This window comes from Heterocephalus glaber, unplaced genomic scaffold, assembly GCF_053883595.1.
Source record: "Heterocephalus glaber isolate CG9 unplaced genomic scaffold, H.glaber_assembly_v1.0 deba00001606, whole genome shotgun sequence".
NCBI lineage: Eukaryota > Metazoa > Chordata > Mammalia > Rodentia > Bathyergidae > Heterocephalus > Heterocephalus glaber.
The window spans coordinates 18,590,665-18,609,590 of NW_028258377.1; the positions used below are offsets into that span (position 1 = coordinate 18,590,665).

The 18,926-nt window shown below is 36.1% G+C and overlaps 1 protein-coding gene across 4 annotated transcripts in view; it reads right to left on the reverse strand.

Annotated features, from left to right (window-relative positions):
• The window catches only part of Ranbp17 (RAN binding protein 17), a 348,452-nt gene that overhangs the window by 275,820 nt on the left and 53,706 nt on the right, over nt 1–18,926 (reverse strand). For all 4 annotated transcript variants that reach the window (XM_004836388.4, XM_013078434.3, XM_021239677.2 and 1 more), the window contains one exon: nt 985–1,090. In XM_004836388.4, the coding sequence (XP_004836445.2) occupies nt 985–1,090 (106 nt within the window). The remainder of the gene's footprint in view (nt 1–984; nt 1,091–18,926) is intronic.

Below are 18,926 nucleotides of genomic sequence, written 5' to 3' on the forward strand. Positions count from 1 at the left end.
AAAGGCAATTTGTAATAAGGAAAAACTGAGAACCTAAAATTTCAAAAGCAAGGATCTAGTTAATTTATGGTAAAGCTTAGAATATTTCATGTTTAGGCTAAATGTTCATAATACTGTACTATGTTTGATTTAAAAAAAAAAAGATGTGTGCGATAAATCACTTACTACTTGTTTACTATGTGCCAAGCACTGCTCTAAGAAAAAAAAAAAAGAAGCCTATTAACTCATTTGATTCTTGTAATATCTCCAAATGAGTCAGGTATTATCTCCATGTTAGTTTACAAAACAATATAATAATTTTTGTTTCAATAAAAGTTTATAAACACACATTTGGTGTACATATACCTACATACATTAATTAAAAACATTCAAAGAATCTACCAGAACAACAGTAGTAATCAGCAAATTAATCATTTTTTATTTTCATTTGTATTTTGAAGATTTCAATAAAAACATTCACAACTCTGTAATAAGGAACAATGTCATTAAAAATAAAATACGGAAGATCAACTCAGTTGTTTTATTTGTATATAGCAATTTTCTTGAGTTTAGAACAGAAACATACAGAGAATAATTCAATTACTTCTTACATAAGGCTATGGTTATTATGTGAAAAATCATAAAGTTTTTACTGAATTGACTACCTATTACATTAGATGTCTTATCAGCCCAATTTTGGAACCACTCCAATACAAGTAAATCAGATCCTAAGCAATATAAAGCAAAGTAAAGCTCCAGCACATCATCTGCACAAATATCTAAAACATATTTGAGCCTATCACTGGAGATTAAACTTCTAAAATCATTCTTAAGCCTTGGTTTTTCTCATCAATCCAAGGAAAAATAACTTACCAAATGAAAAAGGGAAATGTGACCTCAAACGGTCACATATAAAATACAGTACTTTAGCTTGTAATAGTAATTCAATAACTAAATTTCTTTAGAACTACATAAATTTTTGTAAATTACATGACTGTTACTTACCGACAGGACAATTCTCCATCCATAACATCATGTTCATCCGTACTGGTATATGTTAATCTTCCTCCTACCACTGTTCCAACGAAGTATACCAGCCATGCAAGGCGACCTACATAATATAGAACAAGAAAGAAACATATTTAGAAAGTATTGATATAAATAAGCTTATTTTTCAGAAAAATCCCAAAATTAGCAAAATGATGCATTCTTCCAAATAGTGACCAACTATTATGAACACAGTGCTTGACAGAAATTAGAGAATGGGTTTTAAGTTGATCAAGACTGTACAATAGAGGCATCATGTCAGGCTAGAGGTAGTAGTGCTTATGTTTGAAAGATGCTAACCAAAAACAGTAGGTACTCAGAAAACAGGGGCTGGGGTGGAGCACCAAACTTAGGAAGACAACTTGAAGCAGCTGGCCATCAGATGAACTCCAGTATCAGAGGTGTTTAGAACAACCAGCAGGGCCCCTTCTTGATCCCAGCACTGCTTATAACCCAGGTCTACCAAACACATCACCTTGGGAAAAGATCTAAGCCCCCAAGGAAAAAGCCAAGTGCAGCAGCAGCTGCCAGGCTGCTGCAAATGATGCCCGGCCTAGTAGCCATGGCCCAGTGTCCACTTGTCCTTCCATTCTTCCCATTGAGAAACAAGAGCCCAGTGAGTGAGATATTCTGAAGAGAGGACCTTCTCAGATTAGGGCACTAAGAAAAGCACAAGCCAGAGAATTATTCAAAGCGCAGTGATGGAGTCAGGATGGTGAGCCCTAGGGACACAAAGAAACAGGGACCCAGAACTAGGCACTGAGAGATCTATGGGACAGTGAGTTACAGGGCATGCAGCAGCAGTGACCGATGTGACCCAAGGTGGAGAAAAGATGCTAGAGCAGTGCCAGAGTAGGCACTCTCCCACCTACCTTCAAAAGCTGTTGACCTCTGAGCCACATGATATCATACCCACCTCCCTCCTTCCAAACATCTCAGAACTTGTTGGGCCCCTATATGGGATCCCTTCTATCACTTATCAAAAGCTGCTGAGATCTGTGCCCATGTGAGCTCCCTCTCATGGTCCCTCAAATGCTACTGAATTCCAAGTAAGAGGGCCCTCCCTGAGCCCTAAATGCCACTGATTTTTCAGGCTGGATAGATTTCGTGAGGTGTGAATAGAGAAGTTTGGTGTAGGCAGACAGAAAGATGAAGAGGAGAGACATGGTCAGAAGGTGTTCCGTAGGACACTCCCCCAGATGGGCATAATAAGAACAGACAAAAGCAGCTTAAAGGATTATCATGGAAGGTAGAGGAATAGGGGACAGAGACAAAGGATGTCCCTCCAGGATGTGAGGGCGATCTGGCTGCGACATCTGTCACCGCATTGATCGCCAGGGTTGATTCGGCTGATCTGGTTGGCTAGGCGGGTGTCCCCTTCCTCCCTCACCACTCCATGTGCGTCCCTCCCAAAGCTGCGCGCTCGGTCGGTTGAAGAGGACGACCAACCCCGATAGAGGAGGACTGTTTCCTCGGTCAAGGGTATACGAGTAGCTGCACTCCCCTGCTAGAACCTCCGAACAAGCTCTCAAGGATGTCCCTCCAGAGATCAGTGGAAGACTGGATGCTTGACCAGTCTCACCATGCCCTTTCACACTTCCGATACAACTGAAGGTGTCTGATCATAAGACAGGCAAAAACACCCAGCTGCTCACAAGAAGTGCAGCTGAAATCTAGCAGAGCTCTGCCTACTGAGGGAATGAAAAACAGTCTCAAGTGTCCATCCAGACCTCCCAGTCTCTTCACTCACTGGTAGGCAAGAGAATAAATCATTGAAGGAGGACCACTCAAACACCAGTTGACACACTCAAACCAGAGGACTGGAGCTCAGTCCCCACCAATGCTACAAACAAAGTCTCTCTCTATTTTTTACGTAAGTTGGAAGAGCAGATTGGTTCAATTTCTACTGTAGTATAAAAAAGCCCCAGAGTAGTCTTTGTCTATGTGTGTGGTTTTTTCCTTTCAAATGGTGTGTATGTGTGTTGTTTATATATGTGAAATGGAAAATAAGAATTAATTAGTGGTTTAGTTTATACAGCACCTTTCATGTCAGGTTAACAGTCACAAAAGTTGTATAATAAAGATTCAAACACAAGCTTTGTTTGAATTAATTGGTTCCAACCTTTTTTCAACTTCCCTCCATCCTCAATTATAACTCCTTTCCCCTTTTTCTTTTCTCCTGCCCCAGCAAATAACCTTTCCATCTCCCTCTCCCCTGCCTCCATTTCAGATATGAAAATAAATATCCTATCTCTTTTCTTTCTTTCATTTGCCGCTGTCTCTGTTTTTGTTCTTTCCTTCTTTCTCAACTACTTTCTGCCTTTTCTCCTTATCTTTTCCCTTGTCTTCTACATCATGCTTAATTATCATGAATCCTTTTTCATTGTCTGCCCAGGGTTATTGAAAAAAAAAAACCATATATGACTGATATATAGTTGGTTCTGTAGATGCTGATTTAACTGGTAGTTGGTCTCTCCTTGCAATGCAATCACAGGAACTGATCCTTTTATGTTGAATAGGTTAAATAGGTGTAGGAACACCAAAACGTAACTAAAAACAAGGTCACATACACTAAGTAAAGATCTCCACAGTAGTGAAAGGGTTTTCTGCCTTAACTCATCTTCAACTCTCAGTACAGAAATATGAGTACATGGGAAAACAAGGTAACAATATACCTCCACAAACTCTCAGCTCCCCAAAAGCTGATCTTATGGGCACTGGAGCAGAGGAAGGTTGAGGCAAAGAACTAAAAAACCAAATGATTAAAATGCCTATAGAGATCAAAGAAGAAATAAGCAAATGCATAAGTTGGTCAGTGAGCTCAAAGAGGATGCAAACAAATAGATAAATGATTTAATAAATATTCCACATTTTAAAAAGCCATAAATAAAAATTAGACTAAATAAAAGAAGACAATGCAAGACATAATGTCCACCTTAGTAAAGAATTACTGCTTGTGAAAAGGAATCAAGCAGAAATCCTGGATATGAAAGTATGGGCAGGAGGATTAACCAATCTGAGGAGAGACTGTTGGCACTTGAAGAAAGATTGATGTAGTATATCATGTACTCAGCGATATGCTAAAAACAAGACAATGTGAAAGGTGGCTCTAACAGCTGCTAGATGACTGAAAAAAAGTGGACTTAAGGAAAGATTACAAAATGACACAATAGGTATAAAAAATTTATTCACCAAAATCATAGCAGAAAAATTTTCAAATCTAGGGAAAGAACCCACTATCCAGGTAAAGAGCCATACAAAATATTAAATGGCCACGATCAGAAAAGAACTCTACAAGCTACATCACAGTCAATAACCCAGAGATTCAAGGCAAAGAAAAAACAAAACAAAACAAAAAAAAGACTAAAAGCTGTTAAAGAAAAACATTAAGTAAACTATAAAGGCAAACCCATCAGACTAATAGCAGATTTCTCAACATAAACCTTAAAGGCCAGGAGATTTTGGAACAAAGATTTTCAAGCTATAAAAGAAAGAAATTGCCAGGTAAAATTACTACATCCTGCAAAATTATTCTTCAAAACTGATGGAGAGGGCCTGGGATATAGCTGAGTGGTTCCACCACCTGCCTTGCAAGCGGAAGGTCCCAAGTTCGATACCCAGAACCCAAAAAAACAAAAACAAAAACAAAAACTGATGGAGAAATAAATACTTTCCATGACAAAAACAATCGAAAAATTAATAACCACCAAATCAGCACTGCAGAAATTATTCAAGGAAATCCAAGATAAAGACAGTGAGGCCAATATAGCCAAGTAGCCAAATGAAAGAATATATCTAACTGGAAGAGTAGTTAAAAGAATCAGCACAGGAAAAATAATTCAATGACAAAATTCCATAAATATTTTTCAACAGTAATACTCAAAACCCAATTGTATGTTGACCACAAGAGATATACTTCATCCACAAAAAACACACAGATTCACAACGAAAGAATAGAAAATGATACTCCATGCAACTGGAACCCAAAAGCAAACAAGAGTAGCTATCTTGAAACACCCAAAATGAGGTGTGGACCAGAGGAACATGGCTGCAGGCAGGTCCCCAGGGCCCCACCCCAAACCCAGCCCCTTGGGCCCACAGGCCACAGCCAAAGACCAGCCTGGAAAAGAGTTGCACAGGCACACAAGCAACACCAAGAGGCCTGGACCATGTACTTACTGTTGGTACACGCAGATCCTAGCCAGAAGCCTACCCAGACACCAGAGACTGGGGTGCACAGATGCCAGGTAAGGCCCTCCCAGACAATAGCTACATAGGAGGGCAGGCCCTAGCCAGAGGCATGTCTAGATACAATCCCAAGTATGCACAGACCCCAGTCAGAACCCCAACTGGACAACAGGACAGCACAGGGATCCAGAAGGCCACCACTCTGAAACCAGGAATTAGTACAGTGGTGAGCAGCAGAGAAAAGGCAGTTTGGTGGCTTGCTGAGAATTTATGACCACTGGGTGAGCAAAAAGTTTCCTCAACAAAGGCACAACAGGCTGCATCTGTTGAAATGAGAAGACACGTAAAAAAGTCTCAAAAACAGACTTCCAGATCACCTAAGACAATTCCAAAGGGAAACAAGATGGAACACTCTGATAGGCAACCACCTGGACTCCCTGAACTGGCAATGAAAGAGAATCTGGAAAAAATAAAATCAGGAATAATTTCTCAGATAACAGAGATTGTATCCACAGTGCAAAACATGATGAATAAATCAGACACAGATTAAAAAACATAGAGGAACTGAGGAACATGATGGAACTCCAACACAGGAAACAAATGGAATCCATAAAACAGATGCAAACAGATTTCCAGGAGATTAAAAACTCCATTGAAAGTTTACACAGCAGAATGAGCCAATGTGAGGACAGAATCTCAGATACAGAAGACAGGATTGCAGTTAGTGACCAGGAAAAGAAAAATTTCTTAAAAATAGTAAGGGATCATGAGAAATCAATCCAGCAGCTGCTAGATGATGCAAAGAAGAATAACATAAGACTGACCAGAGTCAATAACGAAACAGGAGGGAGTGCAAGTGACAGAAAAAGCTGTTCACAGAAGTAATGGCCAAAAACCTCCCAAGCAAGGAAAAAGAACTTGACATACAGATAAGTGAGGCATATAGGACTCAAACTAGCTGAGATTAAAAAAAAAAAAAAATGCACCTAGGCATATAATATGTACAATTCCAGAAACCCAAACAAAATTCTACAAGCAATTAGAGAAAAGAAACAAATCACATACAAGGAAAAGCCCATCAGAATCACAGCAGACTTCTCAACACAAACCATCAAGGCAACAAGAGCTTGGAGTGACATATTCCAAGCCCTAAAAGAAAATAGCCTCCAACCCAGAGTGATGTACCATGCAAAACTATCTTTCAAAATGGATGGAGAAATAAGATACTTTTATGACAAAGAGCACCTTAGGAACTCCATGAATACCAAATCAGCACTCCAAATAATTTTACACAATATCCTAGGATCAGACATTGAAGATCACAACCCCAGGAAGCAAAGCAGAATGAAACCATCTGGCATGACAAGAAATTAAAGGTAAAGGGGGAAAACCCAACAAAAAGAAAAAGTCACGGCAATGACAAGTCAATACGTTTCAGATATAACCATCAACGTTAATGGTCTCAATTCACCAATCAAAAGAAATAGACTGGCAGAATGGGTCAAGAAGCAAAATCCAACAATATGCTGCATACAACAAACACACTTAATTCAAAAGGAAACTCATAGACTGAAAGTTAAAGGGTGGAAAACAATACTCCATGTGATGGGAAAAAGAAGAGCAGGACAACCCCAGAGCTCATACAAGGGAGGAAATTATAAAGATCAGAGGAGAAATCAATGCAATGGAGCCTGAGAGAACAATACAAAAAAATCAATTAAGTCAAGAGTTGGTTCTTTGAAAGAATCAACAAAACTGACAAACCCTTAGCCAACCTTGTCAGAAAAAGGAAAGAAAAGACCCAAATCCATGCAATTAGGAATGACAAGGGTGAAATTACAACAGACCCAGCAGAAATCCAGAGGATTATCAATACCTACTTCCAGAACCTATACGCCAATAAGATGGACAACACAGAAGAATGGACAGATTCCTAGATACATATGAATTACCAAAGTTGAATGAAGAAGACCTAAAAATTCTCAACAACCCAATATCAACCAATGAAATTGAAAATGTAATTAAAAACTTATCAACTAAGAAAAGCCTGGGCCCTGATGGCTTCACTGCTGAATTCTACAAGACATTTAGAGAGGAACAACTGCCACTACTGTTTAAACTCTTCAATGAAATTGAAAGGGAAGCAATACTCCCAAATTCATTCCTGGAAGCAAGCATCACCTTGATCCCCAAAGCAGAGAAAGACCCAACCGAAAAGGAGAACTATAGGCCAATCTCACTAAGGAACATAGATGCAAAAATCCTTAATAAGATACTGGCAAATAGAATGCAGAAGAACATCCAGAAGATCATACACCATGATCAAGTGGGATTCATTCCAGGAATGCAAGGATGGTTCAACATACGCAAATCAATCAATGTAATACACTGTATCAATAGAGCCAAGGACAAAAACCATATGATTATCTCCATAGATGCAGAAAAAGCATTTGACAAAATCCAACATGCATTCATGATAAAAACCCTACAAAAAATTGGAATAGATGGTCTCTACCTCAAACTGATAGAAGCCATCTATGGAAAAACCAACAGCCAACATCATACTAAATGGTCAAAAACTGAAATCCTTCACACTAAAATCAGGAACAAGACAAGGATGTCCACTATCACCACTCTTGTTCCATATTGTTCTGGAAACATTAGCCATGGCAATTAGACAAGAGAAAGAAATAAAAGGAATAAAGATAGGAAATGAAGATGTCAAAGTGTCATTATTTGCAGATGACATGATACTCTATATAGAAGACCCCAAGAATTCCACCAAAAGTCTTCTAGACTTAATAACCAAATTCAGTCAAGTAGCTGGTTACAAGGCAAACACATAAAAATCAAGAGCTTTCCTCTACATGAATGACAGACTCACTGAGAGAGAAATAGGGCAAATACTTCCTTTCACAATAGCATCCAAAAAACTGAAATACCTGGGAATCAACCTAACGAAAGAAATCAAAGACCTCTTCTCTGAAAACTATGGCACTCTGAAAAGAGAGATTGAAGATGATATCAGAAAATGGACAGACATCCCCTGCTCCTGGGTAGGAAGGATTAATATAGTGAAAATGGCCATACTTCCAAAACTGCTATATAGATTTAATACAATTCCAAATGAGAGATCCCAGCAGCATACTTCATGGACCTTCAGAAAACAACCCAAAAATTCATTTGAAACAAGAAGAGACCCAGAATAGCAAAAGCAATTCTAGATAACAGAGACATGGCAGGGGGTATCACAATCCCCATCCTGAAACTATACTACAAAGCTACTGTGATTAAAAACAGCATGCTACTGGCAAAGAAACAGACCTGAGGACCAGTGGAACAGATTAGAAGATGCAGAAACAACGCCAGACACACTCAGCCATCTCATCTTCGATAAAGGAGCCAAACACCCTCACTGGAGGAAAGACAGCCTCTTTAACAAATGGTGCTGGAAAAATTGGGCTTCAACTTACCAAAGATTAAAACTAAACCTATATCTCTCGCCATGCACTAAACTAAAATCAAAATGGATTAAAGATCTAAATATTAAAATAGAAACTCTGAACCAGTTGGAACACAGGTTAGGTAGAACCCTTGAAGACATCGGTGTAGGAAAAGATTTTATGAACAAAACCTCAGTTGCCCGTGAACTAGCACAAACAATCAACAAGTGGGATCTCTTCTTATTAAAAAGCTTCTGCACAGCAAGAGAAACCACCAGCAGTGTGAAGAGACAACGCACAATGTGGGAAAAAATCTTCACCTGCTGTTTGTTTCTCAGACAAAGGTCTACTATCTTGAATCTACAGAGAACTTAAAAAGGTCAGACTTCCCAAATTTAAAGACCCAATCCAAAAATGGGCATCTGAAATGAACAGACATTTCTCAGACAAAGAAGTAGAAGTAGTAAATAAATACCTGAAAAAATGTTCAACATCACTGGTCATTCAAGAGATGCAAATGAAAACAACACTGAGATTCCACCTCACTCCAGAAAGAATAGCTGCTATCATGAAATCAACCAATAACAAATGCTGGCGGGGCTGTGGGGAAAGAGGAACCCTGCTCCACTGCTGGTGGGAGTGTAGACTGGTGCAACCACTGTGGAAGTCCTCAAAGTATGGAGATATCTCAAAGAACTAGGACTGGAAGTCCCATTTGACCCCGCTATTCCCCTGCTGGGGATCTTCCCCAAAGAATTAAAAGAATCATACCACAGTGATATATGTGCACCCATGTTCATACGGGCACAGTTTGTGATAGCTAAAACTTGGAAACAGCCCAAATGCCCATCACCTGGAGACTGGATAAAGAAAATGTGGCTTTTTTATAAAATGGAGTACTACTCAGCCATAAAAAATGAGAAATTAGAGACATTTATAGCTAAGTGGATGCACATTGAGGCCATACTCTTAAGTGAAATAAATAGGACACACATGTATAAATACTGAATAGTTTCTCTGGTGTGAGAAACTGAAAGTGTAAATAAGGACTACAATGTATAATAGGTAATGTGAAATAGCAAGAAAAGGGGCAAAGAGGAAGGAAGTGGGAGGGGTAGGGGAAAGGATAGAAGAGAATGGGATTAATATGAGAAAATGGAAAACTAGGAACAAAATCTTTGTAAACAGGGAGGAATGGAGGGGTTGAAGGGAGGGCTGGGCAATGGTGAAAAATAAGAACCAAGAGAGATTATGTAAAGGTGCAAATTTCCAATGATGAATGTCATTATATTGTATACCTAAAATGTACCAATGATTAGAATGAATAATCGATAATGTAAAATAGGAAGAAAAGGTCCAAAGGGGTAGGGATAGTGGGAGGGGCAGGGGAAAGGAAAAAGGATGATAAATGGAAAAAATGGAGATAAAGTCTTTGTAAATAGGGAAGGGTGGAGGGGGTGAAGGGAGGGCTAGGAATGGGGAAAAAATAAGAACCAAGATGCATTATGTAAAGGTACAATTCCCAATGAGAAATGTAATTATGTTGTGTACCTAAAATGTACCAATAAAAGAATTTTTTAAAAAAAAGAAAAAAAAAGAATAAAGCTTCTATAAAGTGCCTAGACTCTTAATATAAGCACTAAAAAAAGAAAAAAGAAATAAAAAATAGGGCCGGGGATTTAGCTCACTGGTTTCGCTGCCTGTTGTGCAAGCGCAAGGACCCAAGTTCAGTCCCCAGTACAAAAAAGAAAAGAAATAAAAAATATATACTAAAATCTGTACTTCAAATACATACTAACAAATTACCCCAAAATCGTACAATAAACTATGTATATAGTTTAAGGGGAAAATATTATTTATATATATTTTCCTCTCTTATGTTTTACCAATTCAGATTTTGAGATTTTTCTTAAAGCAAGCTTTATTACTGCTAAAAATAAACATAAATACCTATAAGGTAACTATTCACTAGGCACTGTTCCACAAATCACTATTAAAAAGTACAGAGCTATGATTCAAATCTAAAGAAAGAAAATTTCCAGGAGTACATTCTCAAACTATTGTTAAACTTTCTCTCAAGCCTGGCAAGAGGAAATTCTCAAATAACACAGTGGTCAATTAGCCTGACAGGCCTCGACACAGTATGTTTGATCCCATAATCTCTTAAGTGTTTAATACATTTGGAATTTGGATCCCTAATCCAGAATTGTCTCCCAAAACTGGGGCACAGAAGGAATAGCCTTTAAGTCCATTTTTATAGAGAAATTTCACATTTCTTTTGATTCACAAAGCACCTAATGCAAAATCAAGAATATCTAACATATGGATATCAAGTAGCTAAATTTAAAATACACTTACTTTAGAGCCTTTTCATTAATGTAAACAAAAATGTTTGCCAATTAGCTCCTAATAAAGCTAGACTATCTGAAAACAGATGAAGATTCATCATGTACGTAATTTTTAATTTCTCTTTTGGAAGACATTTATTCAAAGAGCTGGAAGCAGTACAATTTACCTCCCTAGAACACAACCTAGGTTCAAATCTTGCCTCCAAACATTTATTACACTAGGTATCTAATAGTATCCAGCTTATACAGTTCTGAGGACCACTAAAATATTTTGTATGTAATGTATTCGTAATAATGCCTATGAGTATGTATAATAATGTAAATGCTCAGTAAATGTTGGCTATTATATATTTATTAAATAGCTATCCCCTTTCTCATGTGGTTTTGTATCATACCTCAAAAAACATACCAACATATACAGCACTTAGGACTTCATTTTGTGTTTCACTTTAGAAGATGCTCAAAAAAAATGAAGCCATATAATGTTTAAGAATTTTTATGTTCTTTCCCTCTCCATCAAAGAGGCTTATTAAAATGAAAGTTAGTTACAATCAGCCACATACACTTTCTTAATGCTGCTGGGAAAATAAACAAAACCTTTAAATTGGAAAAAAAATTTCCAAGTAAAAGATACTCAGAAAAACATCTGCTAAATACCTAATTGGGATCATGTTCCATGATAGAAATAACTCAATATGTACATGTATGGGGACGGGGACAAAAGGACAGAGAGATTTCATGTCCAAGGACTTGAACCTAGTGAGAGAGACATAAGCTGCAGTAAAAAGTAATGTTTGGAACGCTGTGTAATGAGTACTACTGTCTAATACTAAACCATAATATTATACATAAAGCATGAATTTCTCAAAATTTAAAATTTCATTTATTTTAACCTTCAATTAAACTTTTAATATCAAAGAAGCCATTGAAAAGTATCACGATAAACTGAAAGCATTTTTCTAAAACTGGTTTGAGAAACAGAGTACATACTTTTACTCTTTCCTTGCTTTAGAAAGTAATGATTTCTATTGAAAAAGCAAGTGAATGCAGGCACAGTATTCCCAACCCTTAGAAAGTTAAGCTCAGTGAATCAAAATTAGTGTTTAATACAAATAATGAGAACTGGGTGTGATGGCACACATCTGTAATCCCAGCACTCAGGAGGCTTAGACAGGAGCATCTTCACAAGATCAAGTCCAGGCTGGGCTACACAGTTGAGCTCAAGGCCAGCCTGGACTACACAGCAAAACCCAAAAGAAAGAGCAATGAAATATAAAAGCATTAAGTTATCAAATATAATTTTGCTATTCTGCTGAATAGCAAATCATTCCTCAAACCTCAACAATTTTCAAGTCACAGATTTCAAGGATCACCATCTAGAACAGTGGTGGCGAACTTGCGGCAGGCATGTGGCAGCAGGCTGTTTATCATGGGAAGTTCTAAAAGGTTCATTATCACTGATCTAGAAGAATATGTAAAGAATTCCTCCAAATAATAAACAATTCTTTAGGAAAATTATCAACAGATACAAACAAGCAGAAAGACAAACACAAAGCAGAAAAAGAAGAAACAAGTAGAAAAACAAAAATAGTACATGTGTTTGAAAGAATGCTGAACTTCATTTCTAATAGAAATGAATTGTAAAGCCACATGAAATGTGATTTTAAGCTCAGCAGGCTGGCAAAAATAAATCCTACAGGTGAATGTGGGTCAAAGAGAAGTTTTATAAACTTCTGGCAGGAATATAAAAATAATCCATTGGAAATGGAATAGAAATGAAAAATGTCTGACACATGAGTTTTATATCTGTAATTTTTAAAATCTCCTTATAATAAGGTTAAATTTTCATTATAATTTTCCTTTTTTTCTATTCTGAAATGTCTAAGGCACTTGTTTTAGCAGCTGTTCAAGCAGAGAACATTTTTTCCTTAACAAAATAATTATTGCTGTAATAATCTGTAATTATGGTTTATAACTGCAATAATCCCAAAGAAATCAGTCATTACCATAGATCACAAGTAATCGTTAACTACTGTTAATGACCTATTTCTTAGGGAATATTGTTTTTGTAAACCATGACCATTTCACCACAAATATGAAAGAGCAAGACAATATAACACAAATGAGATCATAATAATAAACTTATTTTGTAACATTAAAAGCCATTAAGCATCTAAATTAAAGCACACATAACAAGAGCATATAATTTTCTTTGTTCAACAGTGAAGTGTTTAGTTCTGCACAAAGAAATTGAATACTGCCACACACAATATACAAACTAGAGCCATATCAGGCATTTTTTTGTAATCTAAAACAATTACTTTTCAGCACACTACCTTTAAAAGACAGTCAGCTTTCTTCTCACTGACCTTTTGACTAAAAGAAAACAAATATTTACCAATACTTTTTATGTACCAGGCATTATATTAGATATCTTGAAATATTATTCTATAAAAAAATTAAGAGTGTGCATGTATGAAAATTTCAGTTTATATTAATCAAGAATCAGGTTTGATTTAATTCACTCAATGCAGACCTATTTAATACTATTAAATTATATCATTTCAGTTAAACTCAAGCATAATTTTGAACATTATATTCTCGATGTCCTTCTGAAGAAAAACATCTTTTACAACTGAATCTTTTTACATTTAACGTAATATTTGATAGGAAAGTATATATGTAATGTATATGAAGTGTAATCAACATCTATCCAATTTAAGAACCACTGTATTACTGTCGTATCTACCTCTGAACTCTTCCTTCAGGTTGTCTCCCTACTCCTACCTTAGATATAACCATGGTTATATGTCTTGTGCTTACTATTCCTTTAACATTTTATCACTTATACATGTATTCCTAGTTAACATGTTTCTAGTCTTGTTTGGAATCTTTATTGAAAGTTGCTTACTGTATATAGCTTCCTGAAAGTTTATTTTCCTCATTAAACATCTTATGTCTGGCATTCACCCTTGTCTATTTTTACTGCTGTATAGTACTCCACTGCATAACTATATTATGATCTGTTTATCTATCTTCAGATTGATGGGAGTTAAAATTACTTCTATTTTTTGTCATTATGAACAACAATGATATAAATTTATTGCAAATATGGTAACATCATTTGTCAATGCTAAATATTTACACATGCAAGTATAGAAGTGCCAGATCATGGAGTATTTACATATTTCACTTTATAAGAAATGCCAAATTCAATTATATTCCATTTCCAATGGATTACTTTTATACTCCTACCAGAAATGTATAAGAATTCTCTTTGGTGCATATTCACCTGTTAAGATTTATTTTATCAGTCTAGCAGGATTAAAATCTCATTTCATGTAGCTTTAAAATACACTTCTTGTATTACAAATGAAGGTGAGCATTCTTTCAAACACATGTACTATTTTTGTTTGTTTTTCTGCCAGATGCTTGATTTATTGAAAAATTTCCTAAGGAATTTTTTATATTATTGATTTGCATGAATTCTTTCCATATTTTTCTTGATGGTGATCCTTCTTGATTTGTGTGTGTGTGTGTGTGTGTGTTGCAAATATCTTGTTCCAGTTCTAGCCTTATAAAATTTTTACTCGAGTCAATTTTAGTAGGTTATACCTATTAATTTATTCAATTTTTTTCTTTAGTACCAGGGATCAAACCTAGGACCTAGCATTTGCCAGATAGATGCGGTGCCACTGAACTATATCCCAGGCCCCTATAAGTTTCCTAATTTACTGAGCTCAGAAAATACTATGATTAACTATCTTTATCTTTACTGCATCCAAAATCACCTTTTGTTTCTAATATTATTTGCAAATTCTCTTTTCTTCTTCATCTCATGAGAGATTAGACAATTCACCAGTCTTTTTGAAGACTGATTTCTTTGTTTCTTACTTCTTTAATTTTTGCTCTTGTTTCTCCGTTTACATGGTTAAATCTGCTCCTCTCATTCCAACTTCTCAAATTAGATGCTTGGGTCAACAATCTTTTATTCTTTTCTATTCTTCTCTTTTTTTCTTATGGAGCTAGGGATCAAACTGAGGACTGCACACATGGGCAAGTGCTCTACCACTGAGCTATATCGCCATCCTTCTTTTCTAAACAAGCTTGGTTTTCAACAAATTTCTTTTTAAAAACTCTGTTGCTGGGCCAGCGATTTAGCTCAGTGGTTTCGCCGCCTGCTGCGCAAGTGCAAGGACCCGAGTTCGATACCCAGTACCAAAAAAAAAAAAAAAAAAAAACCTCTCTTGCTGCATTCCAAAAATGTTGTACTTTTCTTACTGCATAGCTCTATTTAAATTTATTTTTTAAACTATAATTTTTAAATTGGAAAAATCAATATAAAACTTGGAATACAGCTGAGGCAAACTGTATCATAAGCAGATTTTCTGACAGAAACTAAACAAAGTTTAAAAAGCAAGTATTGACAGAAAATGTTTCTGCTACAAGACCAGCAAGGAAAAAAGTAATGTACAAGTACTTGGATCATATACTCATTTTAATAATAGTAATAGTGGTACTTTTATTTTATTTTTTTTATTTTTTTGGTACCAGGGATATTAATGGTACTTTTAAATACATACTGTCAACTGTGCACAGTCCAGAGTTACAATTCCATACTTCAGTAACAATGTACTGATAGTTCCCAAAGAAATATGTTAAAAAGGGATAACCTGGATGTTCCTTCATTTGACATAGTCCATCCATCTAAGTTTAGCTGTGCAGAAAATTACACATAACATGTTATTTAATCAATATTCTAAAATAAGGTTTAAGGACAGTAATAAGATAAAGGAGGAAAATCAAAGACATGAAATGGTTCTCTAATATTTTATTCACTGAGTCTTTCATTTCTTGGCCATCACTGTCAGAAATTCAGGAATGTCAATTGTGTCATTATCATAAACCATCAACATCTAGTTCATTAATCATACATGCTGCTGTGGGATTCTGCCCAAGATACCTCATTACATTTCCCAATTCCTTCGTTGGTACAGCTCTTTGACCACCCTTGCCAAAGAGTAAAAGCCTCTTTGAACTCTGCAATCAACTTTTCAATCAGTTGGTCAGCCACACTGCAAGTATTACAGACTTAGATGTGGCCACACAACCTCCTGGCTTGCTCACTCTACTTGCTAATTCTGTCTCCTATTTTCAGATTTCCCTAACAATGACTTAACTTATCTATAAACTACTTGAAGGTATGTTTTTAAATAGGAGTAAATATTCTGCTTCCATTTCTCTTTTGTCCATCTTTGTTTTTTTTAAAGATCCATTTGGTGATACACAATAATGGGATACAAGTTATTTTTGTCTCACTCTTTAAGAATGGTATTCCACAATCTTCTGGTTTCCAGATTTACTGTTCAGAAGTGAGTTGTCAGTATATTTTACAGTACTTTTTAAGTCATCTTTCCTCTCTAGCTTCTTATAAGATTTTCTGATTGGGGGTTACACAGTTTGATCAAAATGGTCAAATGGTTTGTTTATGACTGGTATATGTTGTATTAATTGTATTCATGGATTCACGTCCTTCATTCAAAAATATTCTCTAATGGAATTTCTTTAACTATCACTTTTTCTCTATTTTGTCTTTCTGGGATCAATCTGACACATTAGATATTCTCATACCAGTCTTTATCTTTCCTTTAATATTTCTGTTTTCCTTATTCCTTAGCATCCTTGAAATTTTTTTTATAATTGTCAGTTCATTAATTTCTTCCTCAGTTGGCCTAATTTACTGTCTGATATATCCATTACATTTTAGATCAAAGTTTTCAATAAAGAAAGTTTTATTTAAGTCTTTTTCAAATGTTCTGCGTCATTTTCAATCTGCATATCCCCATTCTCTGCTCATTTATGATTCCATTTTTTAAAAAATATTTCATACATAATTATCTTATATTCCCATCCAATTTCAACAGCTTAAGGTTCTTGGGCACAAGGTGAGGGAGTCTTTTTTTTGTTGTTTATTTTGTTCTGTTTTGTTTTTATCACGAGCACTTATTTGGTTGACCTTAATCTACAGGATTCCCAAGGCCCTAAATTATAGCTGCCACTCTTAGGAGATTTTAATTTGCTTCTGCTCTAAGCTAGGGATCTATCAATTTGTGATTGCTTTATCCTCTTTTCAAGTGTTCAACTGAAAAAGAATCTTAGGTTTAATACATCTATCTTGCTACTAGCCTAAAGATCTATCATCAAGTATATTACTGAAATTGATGATTTACCTTTGACAGTAACCTTGCTTTTTGCTTCCGTTTCCTGCTGACTAGCCCTACTCTGATTGAAGTTCTATTTTTGACCAAGAGAGAAGGTGAGATGGTCAGCAGAGACAGAGAAGAGGAGGCAAAGAAAAGAAGTATAAAGCAGATGAATAGAAGAGAAAAAAAAAACTAAGAAATGTCATGTACTTACTGTAAGCTCAACAATGCATTAAAATGTATTCAGGATCTGACTGCTTTACAGCCGAAAGGCCTTTAAGAGCACCTAGTTGACTATACAAAAGTGAAAGTTACTTCTTACTCCTCCCACCACCCTGCCCATGCTGGAGATTGAACTCAGGCCCTCCGCACTGAGCTGAATCCTTAGCCCTTTTGTATTCAGTATTTTGAGAAAAGGTCTCAGTTGCTACACTGACCAGGCTGGCTTCAAACTTGCCATGCTCCTGCCTCAGCCTCCCAGAATGCTGGAACTACAGCCATGTGCACTCATTACCCCCAGCTATTCTTTACTTTTAAGGAAACAAATACTACTTTGTCCGTGAGATCAACTAAAAAACAAAACAAAACATGATTTTACATGTAGCTGACTAAACATGATCCAAATTGCAATATTACTGTATATATAACATATAATTGAAGTTTACACACAGCATTTAAATATGAATAGATACTATACAGTGCTGTGACTGTATCATCATGCAAAACAAAAACAACAGTATGAAACACAAGCCTCAAGGGCCACCACATATCTACAAAAAGGTACTCAATGAAGAGACTGAAAACTAGCCTATCCTCTACTTACCAATCTGTTCAACCTAGTGTGCTACTAAACTTGCCCAGGGACTTTTTTTTTTAAATTTCAACAAAAGAATCAAATATACTACACTAAAATGGCAAAAAGGTAAAATACATCCTCAATGGCCAAAAATTATTTAAGGGCTAAATTTCAGAAACAGGCATAGAAACTACAAAGCTTGACCTTCTCTGATGATCAAAGGAGAAAGCCCAGGATACACTCAAAGTAAGACGGCCAAGAAGAAGCTCATTCATAAAACTGATGCAAGGAATTATATCCTTAGTGAAAAATGTAAACTTGAGGATGAGGGAGGATCTGCCTTAGACAGAGAAAGCAATGCAGAAATGCCTGACTAGACTTCACTGCTGGGTGGAGAGGAGGAAAGAAATTCCTAAGTAGACTTAATATGATTTGTGGCCTAAATAGACTACCAGTGATATGAAAAACCTCATTCTAAGGAAATAATTTAAATGGTATTAAGTTACTAGCTCCTTTTCCCCCAGTATAGTTAATGGACTAAACACTCCCATTAAAAATAGAGGCACAGGGCTGGGGATTTAGCTGAGTGGTTCTGGCGCCTGCCTAGCAAGGGCAAGGTCCCAAGTTCCATTGCCAGTACCAAAAAAAAAAAAAAATACAGGCATGGTCAAAACAGATTTTTTTGGAACTGTATACTGACTACAAGAGACACTATGGTATATACACAAAACGGAAAACAAATTGATAGAGCATGATATACTTAAGCAGTAAATATAAGGGAGTGGCTACAGTGATATAAGAGATTTCAAAAGAAAAAAGTCAGTTAATAAGAAAGACATACAATTACAAATATCTACATGAAGCAAAAATTTAAACAATTATAGTAATACAGATAATTCCATCTCACTTGAAGATTTTAATA